Source organism: Oncorhynchus mykiss, chromosome Y (assembly GCF_013265735.2).
Source record: "Oncorhynchus mykiss isolate Arlee chromosome Y, USDA_OmykA_1.1, whole genome shotgun sequence".
Taxonomy (NCBI): Eukaryota; Metazoa; Chordata; class Actinopteri; order Salmoniformes; family Salmonidae; genus Oncorhynchus; species Oncorhynchus mykiss.
In genome coordinates, this window is record NC_048593.1 from 4,946,805 (window position 1) to 4,965,695 (window position 18,891).

Consider the following 18,891-nt stretch of genomic DNA (forward strand, 5'->3'; position numbering starts at 1 on the left):
CGGAGGATGTGTTGGTACCATTCTTTATTAATGGCTGTGTTATTAGGCAAAATTGGGAGTGAGTTTGAAATTGGGAGTGCCCACTCCCTTGGCTGAGGAGCAACCCCCCACATGAATGGTCTCAGGATGCTTTACTGTTGGCATGACACAGGACTGATGGTAGCGCTCACCTTGTCTTCTCCGGACAAGCTTTTTTCCGGATGCCCCAAACAATCGGAAAGGGGATTCATCAGAGGAAATTACTTTATCCAAGTCCTCAGCAGTCCAATCCCTGTACCTTTTGCAGAATATCAGTCTGTCCCTGATGTTTTTCCTGGAGAGAAGTGGCTTTTTTGCTGCCCTTCTTGACACCAGGCCATCCTCCAAAAGTCTTCACCTCACTGTGCATGCAGATGCACTCACACCTGCCTGCTGCCATTCCTGAGCAAGCTCTGTACTGGTGGTGAATCAACTTTAGGAGATGGTCCTGGCGCTTGCTGGACTTTCGTTGACACCCTGAAGCCTTCTTCACAACAATTGAACCGCTCTCATTGAAGATCCAATAAATGGTTGATTTAGGTGCAATCTTACTGGCAGCAATATCCTTTCCTGTGAAGCCCTTTTTGTGCAAAGCCGAAAGACGGCACCCTACACAGGGCAGTCTTTGCAATCACTGCCCTGGGGTATTGGGATATATTTTTAGACCAGAGGAAAGGGTGCCTCCTACTGGCCCTCCAACACCACTTCCAGCAGCATCTGGTCTCCCATCCAGGAACTGACCAGGACCAACCCTGCTTAGTTTCAGAAGCAAGCCAGCAGTGGTATGCAGGGTAGTATGCTGCTGGCATCACTGACATGATGTCAGCTGGTCCTTTTGTGCCAGGGCTGAAATGCAGTGGAAATGTTTTTTGGGGATTCAGTTCATTTGCATGGCAAAGGGGGACTTTGCAATTCATTGCAATTCATTTGATCACTGTTTCTAACTTTTTGGAGTATATGCAAATTGCCATCATACAAACTGAGGCAGCAGACTTTGTGAAAATTAATATTTGTGTCATTCTCAAAACTTTTGGCCACGACTGTATATTCTACCATTTAATGACTCGACGGGGAGCTTAGCTACAGCATGCCCTAAGTGCTGTCTCGTCCATGCCAATGATACAACGCTCTGGCAGGATTAAAATCGGCCTCTATTTCTTTAAACCTCACTAGCTATGTTTTCATTAACTTGCCCAGTGATTTTTTTTGTCGACATTTAGAAGGTTCGCATAGAAAATAGATGCAACAATTGCCTGCTAGGACGCGTTTCCATTTAACTATCTTGTTTCGATTAAAAACAGGTGGACGTAATGATGTCACACCTATAATTTTTTTTTGACAAATTGCACATTAATAAATTGGTGACAACCTGTACGCCCTCCCACCTACAATTAACAGGTAGCCCGTGAAAGCATTATTGACTTCTAGCCTGACTCCTCTTAGACCTTGTCCAGTATTTGTTAATACAAGTTATGCTTGGCTGTTTTTGCCAAGAAAGTGCCTTATCATCTCCTAATGCACTCGTAACCTTCTGCCAATAGGCAGATAATCTGCCTCACATTAAAATCTACGGTAGAATTTTGTATGCCAGGTCCATCTATCCTCTACCATAAATAATGGATTGAACTTCCTGTAAACGACTGCATGTAAAAGGAAATAAATGTGTTCCCATTTAGCTGGAGGAATAATTACCACAAGCGAGGGTGTCCTTTTTCATCTAATATTACCGAGGCACATTGACGATTTTCAGAATGAACATCTCTTGATAGATGTAGCAGACACAATTACTTGGATGAGAATTTTGGATCCAAGCGTTAGGTAAACTAATATTAACTAGGATACTTGAAAGTTTGGTGATGAAAGATTCCACAGGGTGTAATAAATATTAAGCCTGATCAAAAATATAAATGCAACAATTTCAAAGATTTGACTAAGTTACAGTTCATATATCCTGAAATCAGTCAATTGAAATAAATAAATTAGGCCCTAATATATGGATTTTACATCACTGGATACAGATATGCATCTGTTGGTCACAGATACTGTACTTTAAAAAAAGGTAGGGGAGTGGATCAGAAAACCAGTCAGCATCTGGTGTGACCACCATTTGCCTTGTGCAGGGTGACACATCTTCACACAAAGTTGTCTGAGTATGCCGGCCATGGAAAAACTGGGACATTTTCAGCTTCCAGGACTGTACATATCTTTGCAACATGGGGCTGTGCATTATCATGCTGAAACATGACGTAATGGCGGAAGATGAATGGCACGACAATAGGCCTCAGGATCTCGTCACGGTATCTCTCTGCATTCAAATTGCCATCGATAAAATGCAATTGTGTTCGTTGTCCGTAGATTATGCCTGCCATAACCCCGCCGGCACCATGGGGCACTCTGTTCACAACGTTGACATCAGTAAACCACTTGCCCACAAGACGCCATACACGCTGCCATCTGCCAGGTACAGTTGAAACTGGGATTAATCTTGAAGAGCACACTTCTGCAGCATGCCAGTGGCCATCAAAGGTGAGCATTTGCCCACTGAAGTCGGTTACGACTCCGAACTGCAGACAGGTAAAGACCCTGGTGAGGATGATGAGCTTCCCTGAGACGTTATCTGACAGAAATTCTAGAGTTGTGCAAACACACAGTTTCATCAGCTGTCCAGGTGGCTGGTCTCAGACAATCCCGCAGGTGAAGAAGCCAGATGTGGAAGTCCTGGGCTGGCGTGGTCACATGCGGTCTGCGGTTGTGAGGCCGGTTAGAAGTACTACCAAATTATCTAAAACAACATTGTTTAATCAGCTTCTTGATATGCCACACCTGTCAGGTGGAAGGATTATCTTGGCAAAGGATAAATGCTCACTAGCAGGGATGTGAACAAATTTGTGCAGAACATTTGAGAGAAATACTATTTTTGTGCATATGAAAAAATATTTTATTTGAGCTCATGTTACGTTTAAGATTTTTATTCAGTGTGCCTTTGATCAAGTTCAGAAACAGCATTTTAATGTTTATTACTTCCTGATCAACAGCGGATTATTAAAACATTTGTTGCCCGTAACATTGTTGGCTACGTCGACCATGACCAAACATTGTTGTACCCAATAATTTATACATACCCTAAATTACTGACAGGGGGTGTTATTTTGAAGACACCAAGCCTCCATCTTGGCCGTCCTCCACATTGTAAAAACATATTTAGGAAGCTATATAATTAATGTCTACATTTGTATTTTTGCCACATCTATTCTATTACAGACACCTTAATGAACACTTTAACATTATATTATGTAAACTAAACATTCAAATAATAAATAAATATTTATTATCATTTTTAGTATCATTTTTTGAAAGTACTAACATTACACCCCCACTACAACTAAATACTTAAATACATGTAATTAAGTCCTTGAAACATTTAAATTAAATATTGTAGAATTCTATTCAATGGAGGACTGCTTTCTGAGGAGTGCCAATATGGCTGACTGGTGGCTTTAAAGCGTCTCATTGGCCAATACATAGCATCAGCAATCCAGGGTTTACAGCATATACAGTACATCATTGGTTGTACCTTAAGTGTAGTATCTGGCAATCCAAGCTCATTTGGCAACACCCGTTTGGCTTCACGATTAGACGTTGACTAGGTTTAGGGTAACGTGACTCATTCAATTCATTGATTTAATCTTACTGCAACTGCTGCCAGCCTGTTCTTAGGATTCAGTATGTCAAAGTCATTTCCTGGAGTTTTCGTCTCTTTAGATATTCCTGAAGTTTTACCATGTCCTTAATGGTACTACCCTTAAAATTGTACTTGTTTGATGTCAGATAAAAAAAAATCTCCTCTCTGGCGTCTTTCATCTCGCACGCTTTAATGCTTGTTCAGTGTCACACACATTAGCTTTCCCCTTCCTTTCTCCATCGTAAGATCTGTATCATCTTGAAAGCTATTGAGCCCCTAGACAATTTGTGGTATTAGATGAGGTATCCCTGCCTGCCAAATTAAATGTATTTCATAACAGCACCTGTGATATGATCCCATAGACATCCATTGGTTTGCAGAGCGGTCTCTATACCAAATATCTCTCCATTACTTGCAGTGACTCATCATGCATAATTCAAATCACTGGGCCTTTACGCCAATGTGTTTGATCCTAGGCATGAGGTGCTATCAAATAAAGTATACCTCTTTTGATCAAACCTCTGTTTTAAATGGCATAAATGTACTGTAAAGTTTAATATACAGACACCCAGATCCAGAGGATGAGAACAGTCACTTGACAGGAGGCCACTGTACTGACCCAAAGATACCATTACCGGTATTAATTCCTCTTGATGATTGAAAAGAGTCATTTGTGTGTCAACGGGAAGTGTGGCATTGACTGGACCTTTCTGACTGTGGTCCTCCTCCTGGATAAACTCCCCCCGCTTGCTCTCTCAGACCGCAGTCTTTGGATTGTCCTCCCAGCCTATTTGCACCGGGGGGAAGAGCTTAACAGCTCACCAGGGGGACATCTTTGTCGTGCTGCTCAGGATCGTTAGGATATTGTGCTTAAAACCAGCCATGAAAAGTGTGGATTTTGTGACCAGTAATAATCCCGGCTCCTCTTGCATTGTGGCAGATGGGATTTGAGAGCCAAAGCAAATACGCATGGGCTGTGTGACAAACAAGACAGGGATTTTCTACAGAGGTGTAGTAAATAGTAGTGGAGGCTACTGAGGGGAGCACGGCTCATAATCATTTCTGGAATGGAGCGAAAGGAATGACGACAAACCCATGGAAACCATTTGATACCGTTTCACTGATTCCACTTGCCATTTCCACGAGCCAGTCCTCCCCAATTAAAGTGCCACCAACCTCCTGTGATAAATAGAGCATTCATTGTGCTGTGCATATCTGAGCTATGCTTCTGAATGATGAGAAGTTGAGCTGGTTCTGTGTCCCATGGATTAGCAAGAAATTGTACTCGCTATTACTATTCAGCCCGTCCAATACAGTTTCTTAACTTAAAGTAACATGTATGAAGATATGGCCTTTGAATAACTTGCTGTAGTAATACATGTATGAAGTAAAGTAGTTCCCTAAAGAATAGTATTATGGAAATTAGTTGTACCCATCTGAAGGTAAGGATTCCCTGTGGGAAGAGACTCTTTTAGTGCTAATACATTTTGATTTAAGATTTTAAAACAGATTTAGCTCATTTATGTCCCAATCCCTTTTTTGTTTTGACTGAATTGCCCAAATGTCAGAAGTCTAAGCTTTTATTTCCACACAGACACGCTCAAAACATGCATATGTGTCATATTGAATTTTGAGAAAAGAAGAACATCATGCTAGCGCTGAAATTTGCCTCTTTAGTATGAACAATTAAGCATGGTAAACTATGACACAATTGAATTGTGTTTTGATAATGTGCGACTCCCTATTTGGTTATTTTAATGGAAATATTACTTCACTGATTTTTCCTTTAATTGTCATTCACGCCAAATGAAGGACGATATCTGTGAAGAGCCATAAAACAATAGCTAAATCCCCTTGGGACGGAACATATATCTATTTCAATGGCTCCCACCACTTGACAAAAAAACATACCCATTTTTGTATTAGCATAATCAATGTTCTAGTCTGAGAGGTTAAGAGAGAGAGCGAGGAAGAGAGAGAGGCCTGAGCTGTCTGCTTGCCTGTGATTCGTTGCCATTCCTCATAATTGGATCAAGTACGAACTTGTTTAGCTGTATGCTTTGTATTCAGACTGGGAGCAGCCTGGGAAGAGTGAGTGGGAGAGAGAGAAAAAGAGAGAGAGTGGCTAAAGGGGAGAGGAAGAAAACGGGAATATCCTGACTTGGCAATACTTCCGCATTGTGCGTCTCTCTCTCTCCACTAATGATCTGTTTCTCTGGACCTGCTGAGATGATTCATCCCCTCTCGGCTGCTGCTTGAACACCACAGACAGACAGACAGCATGTCACTCCTGCCACCGCAGTGCCTGCTTCATCTGTCCCAGCCGCTAGAGCCGCATCCTGCCCGTAGCGTTTACACAGCAGCTGTCCTCAGTTGAGTGAGCGTCTATTGATTCCACCCAGCGAAATGCACTGAACTCAACTGGATCATGTCTTCTGGGCTACTTTTGTTGTGCATCTAAGCTGAGCTGAATCTGAAGCTTCTATTTCGGGACTTGTTTTGTGAATACATTTCCCATGAGAATGCTGAGAGAGTGAACCTGTGAAGAAATCTTTCTCCCTGTCACGCAAGTCTTATCGGTTTATTTACCAGACGTTAAAAAGGTAAACCTTTTTAACGTCTGGTACGGCTCTGAAAAGCATCCTCCTTCTTCATCTCCCACCCAACCCCCACCATGGCGATCTGATAATGGACAACACACTTTACAGTACCCGCCGCAGCCAGCTGCTGTGTGCTTTGAGTTGAGTCCAGAGATCCTTCTGTCTGAGAGAGAGAGAGGGAGGATGGCGGAGAGTGTGGAGGCGGAGGACTCCTCCGCCGGGCTGGTTGTCCCTCTCGGATCAGCGTCCCTTACCCACTCCTGCACCGATCCTAGACGAGCCCCCGAGGAGGCGCCGGAGGGGGCTGCGGCAGGTGGAGAGTGCGGGGAAGAGGGCACCGAGGGAGGCGGGGACAATTGCGATGGCGGTCGAGCCGGGCCCCTGGGATTATTGGGCTTGGCAGGGACCTGCTGTGTGTGCATAGAGATTGAACAGGTGCGCAGTTGCCTGCGCTCGGAGAAGATCTGCATCCTCCCCATCCTGGCCTGCCTGCTCAGCCTGGCCCTCTGCACCGTCGGCCTCAAGTGGGTCTTTGTGGACAAAATCTTTGAGTATGAGCCGCCCACCCACCTGGACCCTGATCGCATGGAACAAAACCCCTTCATCATCATTTCTGACCCCACACGGGATCTGCCAGTGTCTTTTCCCTACCCCTCCCCTGTCCCCATGCCGACGACCACCACCACAGGACAACCTGAGGTCATATTAGAGGGGAAACCCACCGGAGGACCCTTTGTACCCCAGTCCCCCAGGGTGACTCAGTACAGCCCTACTTCTGCATTGATGTACCCCACAGACCCGCCCACGCAACCTGGACCCCCTAACACCCCAAAACCAGTGAAAAAGGGAACACCAACCCCCTACACCCAAACTACTGTGGAATCTAATGACGTTGTTCTCCCTAAATTCTGTAAGTACGCCACACTTTGTATTTCCAATGATACCATGTGGTATTTTCATTTCCTCTCAGTTTTAGTTTACGCTCATCTTCAGTAAATATGTTCAGTTATATTAGCCTTGGAAGTTTAGACAAGAAAGGATTCTGAAGTTTAATGTCAGATAAAGACAAACTCACAAATATTCACTAAGGGAACCAGATATTGTAGTCAGATGAAGGAAATCTAATGTCAGTTGATGTTGAAATCAAACATCAGCATACTGGGTACAGACAGAAAGGAGATATTCATGTGATACCATTCAGAGAAATAGTTTGAATACAATCCTCCAGTGTACAATACGCAGCCTAAAAAGGCCATTACTTCTACATGTTGTTTTTAAAACAATATTTTTTTCCTATTATGCAACTCTATGCGGAGAATGATAATGCCTGTTGCTGAGCACTCTGTCTGAAAGCAGACATGCTGTGACTTGCTGTGTAGCGCAAGTGGCCATGACTAAGCCTCAGAAGAATTACCAACCTACCTGGGTGTGCGCAAGAAACAAAATCCCTTTCGAAACCACCACAGGCTATTACTACTAAACAACCAACTATAAACTAAAAAACTATCTACTACTGCATAAATACGCCCCTTACAGTCCCATACACCACATTCGATACAGTTAGTCACAAGCATTTTAATGCTATGCTGTTATGTCAATTTCACCAAAACATGTTCTCATCTGCATATTTGAAATAAGCACAAGGGCCCCCAATGCTAGTCGTGCATTATTTCCATTTCATATGACAAATCATTAGGTGATGATGCACGACTTCCTATATCTAAATGCTGTGGTGACGGAAAGACTTCCTCCTGCCAGTCCGATGCTCCATTTCAATGTCAGAGCCTGCTGGAGGCTAATTGATTCCCCCTCCACCTCTGAGCCACAGAGAAATACAATCCCAGTAATGCTATCTACCATGACTTTGAGAGCCGCCAGAGTTAGAACTGCTGGGAAGCTGCTGACTCTACCAGCACTTCTGTCCTCTTGCAGCGTTATTCCCCATTCCCTATGAGATTTCATATGTTTTTCTCACCTGTCCTCATCTTAATTTGACTTGTATTGTCTCAGCAAAATAATCTTGCAGCAACAGGATTTTACCTTTTAGTCCAAAATGTTCTTAGCAACAAAAGAGTGATCAAATCAAAATCCCACATCTGTATTTGACTCTTGTAGTGTAGCTGTGGGTTTTTGTGGCTGCCTGCCCTTGATGCATTTCCTCATGCAAATGAGATTTTCAGTGTAATTAATTCACACTTGACAATTGCCTGTTGGAGATGTGATGAGTAGATTATAGATGGACATCTGTTCGAAAGGCAGGATATTTGGTTAATAACGCCTGCACTCTGATAGCTGACGTGTGTGCTTGGTTTAGTGAGCAGAGAGATGGGAAGGTTTCCTTGTGTTTTTGACACACCCCTGACGAAACAAAAGCATTGGCATTGAAATCTGCCCATCATCAGCACAGATGAAAGTTTAATACTATGAATGCCTCGCATCGATTGAAGTTTTTCGTAACTCATGCATTGATGACGTTTATAGAATTTATTGGCGTGTTCCACCACAGCAGAGGCACATTTTAGAAATTGAAAGACACAGGTGGTGTGACTGCATTCATTAGTCAAATTGAGGGCTGCTGTGAGGCAAGACACTCACCCCTTTTTTAAGCTGCATGATCAATTTGCGGATTTAAATTGGAAATGTGATCTACTGCTTTGGTAATCCCAGACCAAATCAATACCCAGAGAGCAGGTCAGTTGTCCAACCAGGAAGCACAGTGAACGTGATAGTGATTTGTCGCATTATTTGACACATTGAGCAAATTAGAAAATGTGAAGGAAGCTAACGAATACGCCAGTACGGATGCCATATCAATCTGTGGAGAGGTGTATCAAAGTTGTGTCCGACATTCCTATGACTGCATGTGTGTATGAGACAGTTGGTGTTGTCGGCGACCTACAACACACCTGTAATTGTTCTGCAAAAAATATATATATACAACAATAACTCAATGTTGCAAGTACATGGCATGCTCGGGCTAGTTGACTGTGACATATATTAATACAATTGGTGCACCCTCTTAATCACAAATTCTAATGCACTTCCTTTTCCCTAATTGGTATTTCCTAATAGTAATCAAATGTGCATTTCATTACAGTTTGGGTTGAACTGAGAAATGTCTAATTCCATTGTCACAATTCCCTTTGGTTTACCCACATGAAAAAATACTACAGTTTACTATAGAATATTATAGTACTTACTATACAATTCTGTAATAGACTGTAGTATACTGGGAGACCTCCGGTCGTTCGATCTAAGAAGACGTGTTTGAGAGAGGTCCCCATTTAAACTTTAATTTTACATGCCGCTGTTTTTATGTAGATGTATCAGTTGGTTATATTCTTTAAAAAAATAAAAAGAACTGCTACAACCAACATATTGTTGAAGGTCGAACCAACTACTCGAATGCCTAAAATGGCTGCCGCGGCCAATCCTGATGCTGAGTTGGAGGCCTTTACTATGACCACACTTGTAGCTGAGCTAGCTAAACAAAGAAGCCTAAAAGAGGATATGGCTTGTCTCCTCAGCACTTCACTGGCACCTCTCCAAACTTCCATTGATGCCTTTCGAGAAACGGTCAACACATTTGGGCGAAGCCTCACTACACTAGAAGGTTTCTCCACTGACACCGAGCGGATTGCTGAGCTAGAAGCAGCTGTCTCTCATGTGAAAGCGGCCAACACAGCTCTACTTTCCAAGGTACATTCGTTGGAGAATTATGCCAGAAGGGAATACATCTGGATCATTGGCATCATGGAGGGAATTGAGCCTGGAGTCAATTTGTCTCTGACATGCTGGTGAGAAACAGGACAAACCGCCAGAGCTCGACCGAGAGCACAGATCCCTTACCCCCAAACCCAACTCAGGGGAGTGGCCTAGGGCGATCATAGCCTACTTTTATCATTACCAAAACAAGGAACGAGCAATGTGCTGGGCAAAGGAGTATCAACCAAAATTCTGTGGCCAAGATATACGATTCTACCCGGACCTGAGTGCCAATATCATGAAGAAAAGAGCTGAATTCAAGAACCTAAAAACCTGTCTCTACAAGAAGGGGATAAAGTTTCAGTTCCTACACCCTGCCCATCTTCATGTCTTTTGCAAGGGAGAGACCCTAATTTTTGACACAGTGGCCGAGGCTAAAGCATTCTATGTCCGGCGCGAAGAGTTTAGTTGATAGAAGAAGTGACCCAGCTGGCTAGACATGGCGGGAGGTATATGTGGCTGGCTACTTTGCTAGCTGGCAATGAACTGATTTTCATGACATCCACTTGGATATTACTTTTCACGTGAAAACAATGTTTATTTTTCTTGTTCCGGGAGAAACCGATTTATTTCATTTAGTTTTATTTGACTGAGATTAGTGGCAACGTTAGCTACAATACATCACAATCAATTTGGCTTGCTAGCGGGAGCTTGACTGTTTACTATCTGACTAGCTAACGCCACATTTATATTGAAATTTATTTTTACAATGTAACAAGATGATTGCTTAACTCCAGGAGCACCCAGGGAAAACTTTATACTTGGCTGAGAAGATTTCAGACAACAGGGATATTTGTCTGACTTGCTAGCATGCACACCAAAAACCGGAGTGCTCAAGCACTGACTGGGTTATTTGAATGTGGCGGTGGATTTATCTGAGCACTTCTTCTCTACCATTTCTAGTGGCTATCTAGCTGACATATAGCTTGACATGTGGACACCTAGCTAGCTACATCTAGAATCGACTGAACAAAGACCTGTATCCGTGTAAGTAAAACTAGCTGACTAGCTTAGCTGGCACTAGTAACACATAAATAGCCAACGTGGGTTTGTTATGTTGGCATTAGCTAGTCTGTATAGACTATTTAGTAATGCTACAATCTCAGGGTTTGACTTGTGTTCATTTCTTGTTTGCATTTGCATTTGTTTGCACTTTCATGTGACTGTAATGCATTTGTTTGATTGAGTGGATGTTTGGATATATTAAGCTTTCGCCTCAACCGAGTCTCATTGATGTTGGAATATTTTGGCTTTCGTGTTTGTGGAGTGCGTTCCCTCTTTGTGGTCATGCTGTGCCTGAGTATCATATTTTACTCCCTGTAGTCGTGGACAGTGTGACTGTTGGAGCATGGCTCGAAGTCTTGGCTAACAGAAGTATTTTATTTGGCTATTTTGTTTATTAAAGCCAATGTGGGATGTAACTGATCGACTATTGAGTGCCACTGTTAATATTTGAGTTCAAATGATTTAAACCTGGCGTTGTAAATAATTCTGTTAAAATCCGATCTGAATGGGAAAAGGAACTTGAATGGAGAGATCACTGGTGAAGTCTGGAATAGTGGCTTACTTAGTTTTAATGGAAGCTCCTCTTGTGCCCGGCTCAGCCTTATACAGTTTAAGGTGATATGTATGGTGTGACAGGTGACAGGTGTAAAAGCTTCTAGGTGGATTTGACCCACATGTTCTGGTCCTTTCCTCATCTGGAAGACTATTGGTTCACTATATTTAAAAGCCTTTCTGAAGCATTTGATTTAAAGTTGCAGCCTAGTACAGAAATGGCTATTTTTGGAGTACCAAAAAACAATCCTTCTCTGACCTTTGCCTCCCTGTTAGCCAGCAGAAGGATTTTTAAATGTTGAAAATCTATCAATCCTCCCTTAGCCTCTCTTTGGCTCAAAGATCTGATGCTGTTTCTAAAATTTGAAAAAATGATGTACACCATTCGAGGGTCAACCACCTAATTGTATTCCACCTGGGACTTGATGGGACTTTATTCTGAACAGCTCCAAACACTTCCTCCAGATCAGTATTCTTGGCCCAACCCCCACCCCTTGAGGTTACTGCTATATAGGCCTATAAGATCACCTAATCACCTGATTGTTAGGCTATTACATTTTGGTTTGTATTGAAGTAACATTTTTGTATACTTTTGTTTTGTTTTCTGACATGTAACTCAATGACTTTCCCTTTTTAAATGTGTTTGGAGGCATTATGAGGAGGGGACGGGAGGAAGGAGGTCGAAGGGGAACAAAAATGTATTGTGAATATAAAATTATATATACAAAAAAAGACTGTAGAATACTATACTACACACTGTAGTATCCCTCGAGCATGTGTTGTACCTACTGTAGAACGTTGTAGTAGACTGTAGAATACTATGTCTGCAAAAACACTACAGGTCTGCAAAAACAATACACTTTTTTAACTATGGTAAATACTATAGTATCAAATGTACATATACCCTGCCCATTCCCCTCCTCCATATGGGTGGCACAAATTGGGATAAGTGAGAAACCTACATTCCAAGTTTGGACCATATTGTGTTCCATACAGGTTATAGACAACAGCAGAAGTTCTGAACTATCCGGGCAGACCCCAGTCCTACAGTACCTACAAATGATGGAAAATCTTTCAGTGTTTCTCCAGTAGGTTTCCTGAAAGAGAAAGCCTCCACTTCTTTGTCAAAGATACCGTAGTATCACCGTAGTATACTATAGCATTTTTTCATGTGGCTAGCCACATTAAGTTGAATTAACTTCTTCACTTGAGTTCTGTATAATTTAGAGTTCGATATTCCTATTAAATATTACCTTGTCTCAGCAAAACTGGGCTTTGGAGTGTACAGAACATCCCCCTCTGCCTCAGTTTGACAGATAATACACATACACACCCAATGGTCTTTCCCTGTTCTGTTTATAAAGCCATTACTTTGGTAAATAACCCCATCAGCTATCTTCTCAACACATTCTCTTCAGGAAACAGAGCATTTACAGCAGCACAGTAGAACATTTATTTCAAGCCAAGCTAATGAGCTATTCCCCATAAAGGCCGGAACTCAATAAAGGCAGTAGGTATAGGAAGCCATCTTGTTGTTATAGAACCATTTACACATATTAATCACAGTGGCTCATAGAAAATACCTGATATAGCACAATGCGCCCCTCCATGATCACAATGCTTAGAGATGAACAGTCTTCTATAATGTTCACCCAGCAAACATGCCCACATTGGCACGATGTGGACTCAATGTGGACTAAAATATTGGCCCCATGTAGGCTGCCCACATTGGGCCAATGATTTTTATAATTGTTTCATTACAATGCACAAATTGTATCACTTTAAGCTTGAAAGATATTCAGTGAATGTGTTATATTGTATCAGAAATACAACCAAGTTGTTGCTATCATACATACAGTATATTTTTTGAAAATAAACTGTTCAGTTTTTCATATGTCACATGCACTTGTTTAAGACTTCCTCATTGGCAAGATTCAAGAGTCAAAAGAATTGGCATCACACAACAGAACACTTAGGGCTTGATTCAATCAGATCCGCTTTAGCTAACATCCGAGTAGTTGTTGTTTTGGCGGTGTCGAAAGTGGAACTGTGATAGAGCTGTCAAATCCACAAGCTGTCAAATCCGCAATGTGGGAGTCGCATTAACAGAAATTCCACACAGCCTTGTTTACAAGTTCGAACACTGGAATGTGAGATGCAATCTACACCTCAGTTAGGATTATAGAAATCCCCCTTATTTAGTTGAATTCTTTTTCATTTTGAGCGTAATTATTTATATTTAGCCTACACTTTCTCGTTTTGAAATTATAACACTTCATGACAATGCTGCTCACCTTAGTTCCACCTCCGACACTTCCAAAATATCCGCTATGCGGGTGTCTGCTATCACAGGTGTCTGCTATAACAGGTTATGCTTGATCTTATTCAATCTCTGCCTTAAATTGGAATGACACTTCTCAGTAACGGTTGCACAAAAGGGAGGTGGGAAAAGCCAAATTATTTTAATGAATTGCCGCCTCTATATTATGTAATAGCTGGGCTTGGTGTGGGCTAGCCCGTGTTGGGCTCGTGTAGGTTAGACGTTGTTGGGTTCATGTGGGATTGGTGTGGGCTAGCCTGTGTTGGGCTGTTGTAGGCTAGCCCGTGTTGGGCTGATGTGGGCTTGGTGTGGGTTAGCCTGTGCTGGGCTCGCCCATGTTGGGCCGGTGTGGGCTAGCCCCTGCCCACCTTGCCCACAGAATACTCACATGATGCCAATGGGGTCATGATTGCTGGGCAGTTTGATATACACACTGTCCTTTGGGTTTTTGTATCCAACTGATGCTAAAAGGCATGGTTACATTAACATTAATAATACAAGATATTGTAATGACAAGAAGCAGTACTTGCTGAAGTGAAAGAACTGGAAGAGTGAAGGCTGAGAATAAGTGGGTCTAATAAAATGACCTCTGTGACATGGGATTTATTTTCCTTCAGTGAACTTTCCTTGACAATGCACAAGGGCATTAGTTTGTTTCAACTGAGCTAGTTCATAAGTTGGCATGAGCCTAGCTCTATAACAAGAAAGAAGCTTCATAACTTCACTTGAAAATTATTTTGACTGCATTGAAAGTTTCTCTCGATTTAAAATGTCAAATAATTGTGTTCTCTATGACCCTGCGAAATGATTGTTTGTCTTGAATTGGTAGTATCCTTCTTCCTTAATCTAGGCTGTGGTTTAATTGTACCTTCCCCTTGACTTAAAATTAAATATCAATAGCAAAACTTAGTTGAATATTTTCTCTCACATTGTCGTGTAAATATCCATAATAAACCAGTCAACTACAACCTGACAGCACCATAAATCAGTACACACATATTTGCCTTTGTGGTTTCATTTTGCGTAAGTATACAGCTTCACCAAATAATGCTGCATTTCCCAAACTCGGTCCTTGGGAACCCAGGGGATGCACGTTTTGGTTTTTGCTTTAACAGGAGTATGATGAAGGTGCCGCAGGGGATGGCTGACGTTTTACAGCCTCTGAACCAACCATGCTATTTTGTTTGTTTTTTCATATTGTTTGTAACTCATTTTGTACATAGTGCTGCTGCTAACGGTCTCTTATGACCGAAAAGAGCTTCTGGACATCAGAACAGCGATTACTCACCTAGAACTGGATGAGTAATTTTTCTTTAATGAGTCGGACGAGAGGGATTTACCCCAGACACCGGAACAGGCCCCCATCCCCGTCATTCGCAGGAGAAATCAAATCAAATCAAATCAAATTTTATTTGTCACATACACATGGTTAGCAGATGTTAATGCGAGTGTAGCGAAATGCTTGTGCTTCTAGTTCCGACAATGCAGTAATAACCAACAAGTAATCTAAGTAATCTAACTAACAATTCCAAAACTACTGTCTTGTACACAGTGTAAGGGGATAAAGAATATGTACATAAGGATATATGATGAGTGATGGTACAGAGCAGCATAGGCAAGATACAGTAGATGGTATCGAGTACAGTATGTACAAATGAGATGAGTATGTAAACAAAGTGGCATAGTTTAAAGTGGCTAGTGATACATGTATTACATAAGGATACAGTCGATGATATAGAGTACAGTATATACGTATGCATATGAGATGAATAATGTAGGGTAAGTAACATTATATAAGGTAGCATTGTTTAAAGTGGCTAGTGATATATTTACATCATTTCCCATCAATTCCCATTATTAAAGTGGCTGGAGTTGAGTCAGTGTCAGTGTGTTGGCAGCAGCCACTCAATGTTAGTGGTGGCTGTTTAACAGTCTGATGGCCTTGAGATAGAAGCTGTTTTTCAGTCTCTCGGTCCCAGCTTTGATGCACCTGTACTGACCTCGCCTTCTGGATGATAGCGGGGTGAACAGGCAGTGGCTCGGGTGGTTGATGTCCTTGATGATCTTTATGGCCTTCCTGTGACATCGGGTGGTGTAGGTGTCCTGGAGGGCAGGTAGTTTGACCCCGGTGATGCGTTGTGCAGACCTCACCACCCTCTGGAGAGCCTTACGGTTGAGGGCGGAGCAGTTGCCGTACCAGGCGGTGATACAGCCCGCCAGGATGCTCTCGATTGTGCATCTGTAGAAGTTTGTGAGTGCTTTTGGTGACAAGCCAAATTTCTTCAGCCTCCTGAGGTTGAAAAGGCGCTGCTGCGCCTTCTTCACAATGCTGTCTGTGTGAGTGGACCAATTCAGTTTGTCTGTGATGTGTATGCCGAGGAACTTAAAACTTGCTACCCTCTCCACTACTGTTCCATCGATGTGGATAGGGGGGTGTTCCCTCTGCTGTTTCCTGAAGTCCACAATCATCTCCTTAGTTTTGTTGACGTTGAGTGTGAGGTTATTTTCCTGACACCACACTCCGAGGGCCCTCACCTCCTCCCTGTAGGCCGTCTCGTCGTTGTTGGTAATCAAGCCTACCACTGTTGTGTCGTCCGCAAACTTGATGATTGAGTTGGAGGCGTGCGTGGCCACGCAGTCGTGGGTGAACAGGGAGTACAGGAGAGGGCTCAGAACGCACCCTTGTGGGGCCCCAGTGTTGAGGATCAGCGGGGAGGAGATGTTGTTGCCTACCCTCACCACCTGGGGGCGGCCCGTCAGGAAGTCCAGTACCCAGTTGCACAGGGCGGGGTCGAGACCCAGGGTCTCGAGCTTGATGACGAGCTTGGAGGGTACTATGGTGTTGAATGCCGAGCTGTAGTCAATGAACAGCATTCTCACATAGGTATTCCTCTTGTCCAGATGGGTTAGGGCAGTGTGCAGTGTGGTTGAGATTGCATCGTCTGTGGACATATTTGGGCGGTAAGCAAATTGGAGTGGGTCTAGGGTGTCAGGTAGGGTGGAGGTGATATGGTCCTTGACTAGTCTCTCAAAGCACTTCATGATGACGGAAGTGAGTGCTACGGGGCGGTAGTCGTTTAGCTCAGTTACCTTAGCTTTCTTGGGAACAGGAACAATGGTGGCCCTCTTGAAGCATGTGGGAACAGCAGACTGGTATAGGGATTGATTGAATATGTCCGTAAACACACCGGCCAGCTGGTCTGCGCATGCTCTGAGGGCGCGGCTGGGGATGCCGTCTGGGCCTGCAGCCTTGCGAGGGTTAACACGTTTAAATGTCTTACTCACCTCGGCTGCAGTGAAGGAGAGACCGCATGTTTTCGTTGCCGGCCGTGTCAGTGGCACTGTATTGTCCTCAAAGCGGGCAAAAAAGTTGTTTAGTCTGCCTGGGAGCAGGACATCCTGGTCCGTGACTGGGCTGGATTTCTTCCTGTAGTCCGTGATTGACTGTAGACCCTGCCACATGCCTCTTGTGTCTGAGCCGTTGAATTGAGATTCTACTTTGTCTCTGTACTGACGCTTAGCTTGTTTGATAGCCTTGCGGAGGGAATAGCTGCACTGTTTGTATTCGGTCATGTTACCAGACGCCTTCCCCTGATTAAAAGCAGTGGTTCGCGCTTTCAGTTTCACGCGAATGCTGCCATCAATCCACGGTTTCTGGTTAGGGAATGTTTTAATCGTTGCTATGGGAACGACATCTTCAACGCACGTTCTAATGAACTCACACACCGAATCAGCGTATTCGTCAATGTTGTTGTCTGACGCAATACGAAACATGTCCCAGTCCACGTGGTGGAAGCAGTCTTGGAGTGTGGAGTCAGCTTGGTCGGACCAGCGTTGGACAGACCTCAGCGTGGGAGCCTCTTGTTTTAGTTTCTGTCTGTAGGCAGGGATCAACAAAATGGAGTCGTGGTCAGCTTTTCCGAAAGGGAGGCGTGGTATATGCGTCGCGGAAGTTAGAGTAACAATGATCCAAGGTCTTTCCACCCCTGGTTGCGCAATCGATATGCTGATAAAATTTAGGGAGTCTTGTTTTCAGATTAGCCTTGTTAAAATCCCCAGCTACAATGAATGCAGCCTCCGGATGAATGTTTTCCAGTTTGCAAAGAGTTAAATAAAGTTCGTTCAGAGCCATCGATGTGTCTGCTTGGGGGGGGATGTATACGGCTGTGATTATAATCGAAGAGAATTCTCTTGGTAGATAATGCGGTCTACATTTGATTGTGAGGAATTCTAAATCAGGTGAACAGAAGGATTTGAGTTCCTGTATGTTTCTTTCATCACACCATGTCACGTTAGTCATAAGGCATACGCCGCCGCCCCTCTTCTTACCAGAAAGTTGTTTGTTTCTGTCTGCGCGATGTGTGGAGAAACCCGTTGGCTGCACCGCTTCGGATAGAGTCTCTCCAGTGAGCCACGTTTCCGTGAAGCAAAGAACGTTACAGTCTCTGATGTCCCTCTGGAATGCTACCCTTGCTCGGATTTCATCAACCTTGTTGTCAAGAGACTGGACATTGGCAAGAAGAATGCTAGGGAGTGGTGCACGATGTGCCCGTCTCCGGAGTCTGACCAGAAGACCGCCTCGTTTCCCTCTTTTTCGGAGTTGTTTTTTTTTTGGGTCGCTGCATGGAATCCACTCAGTTGTCCTGTTTGTAAGGCAGAACACAGGATCCGCGTCGCGAAAAACATATTCTTGGTAGTACTGATGGTGAGTTGATGCTGATCTTATATTCAGTAGTTCTTCTCAACTGTATGTAATGAAACCTAAGATGAGCTGGGGTACTAATGTAAGAAATAACACGTAAAAAAACAAAAAACTGCATAGTTTCCTAGGAACGCGAAGCGAGGCGGCCATCTCTGTCGGCGCCGGAAGTGTATAGACAGAGGTTTCACGGAAGGACTTCGGGGTGCCTTGTGAGGATCCAGCGACGAGTGGCTAATCTGCCTTTGCC

General features: G+C 43.3%; 1 protein-coding gene across 3 annotated transcripts in view; it reads left to right on the plus strand.

Moving 5' to 3' along the window:
- Positions 1-5,811: 5,811 nt before the first annotated feature.
- LOC110509536 (pro-neuregulin-1, membrane-bound isoform) overlaps positions 5,812-18,891 on the plus strand; it is a 68,988-nt gene continuing 55,908 nt past the window's right edge. For all 3 annotated transcript variants that reach the window (XM_021590454.2, XM_021590455.2, XM_036967978.1), the window contains exon 1: positions 5,812-7,210. In XM_021590454.2, coding sequence (XP_021446129.2) covers positions 6,484-7,210 — 727 coding nt within the window. In that variant the 5' untranslated portion in view covers positions 5,812-6,483. The remainder of the gene's footprint in view (positions 7,211-18,891) is intronic.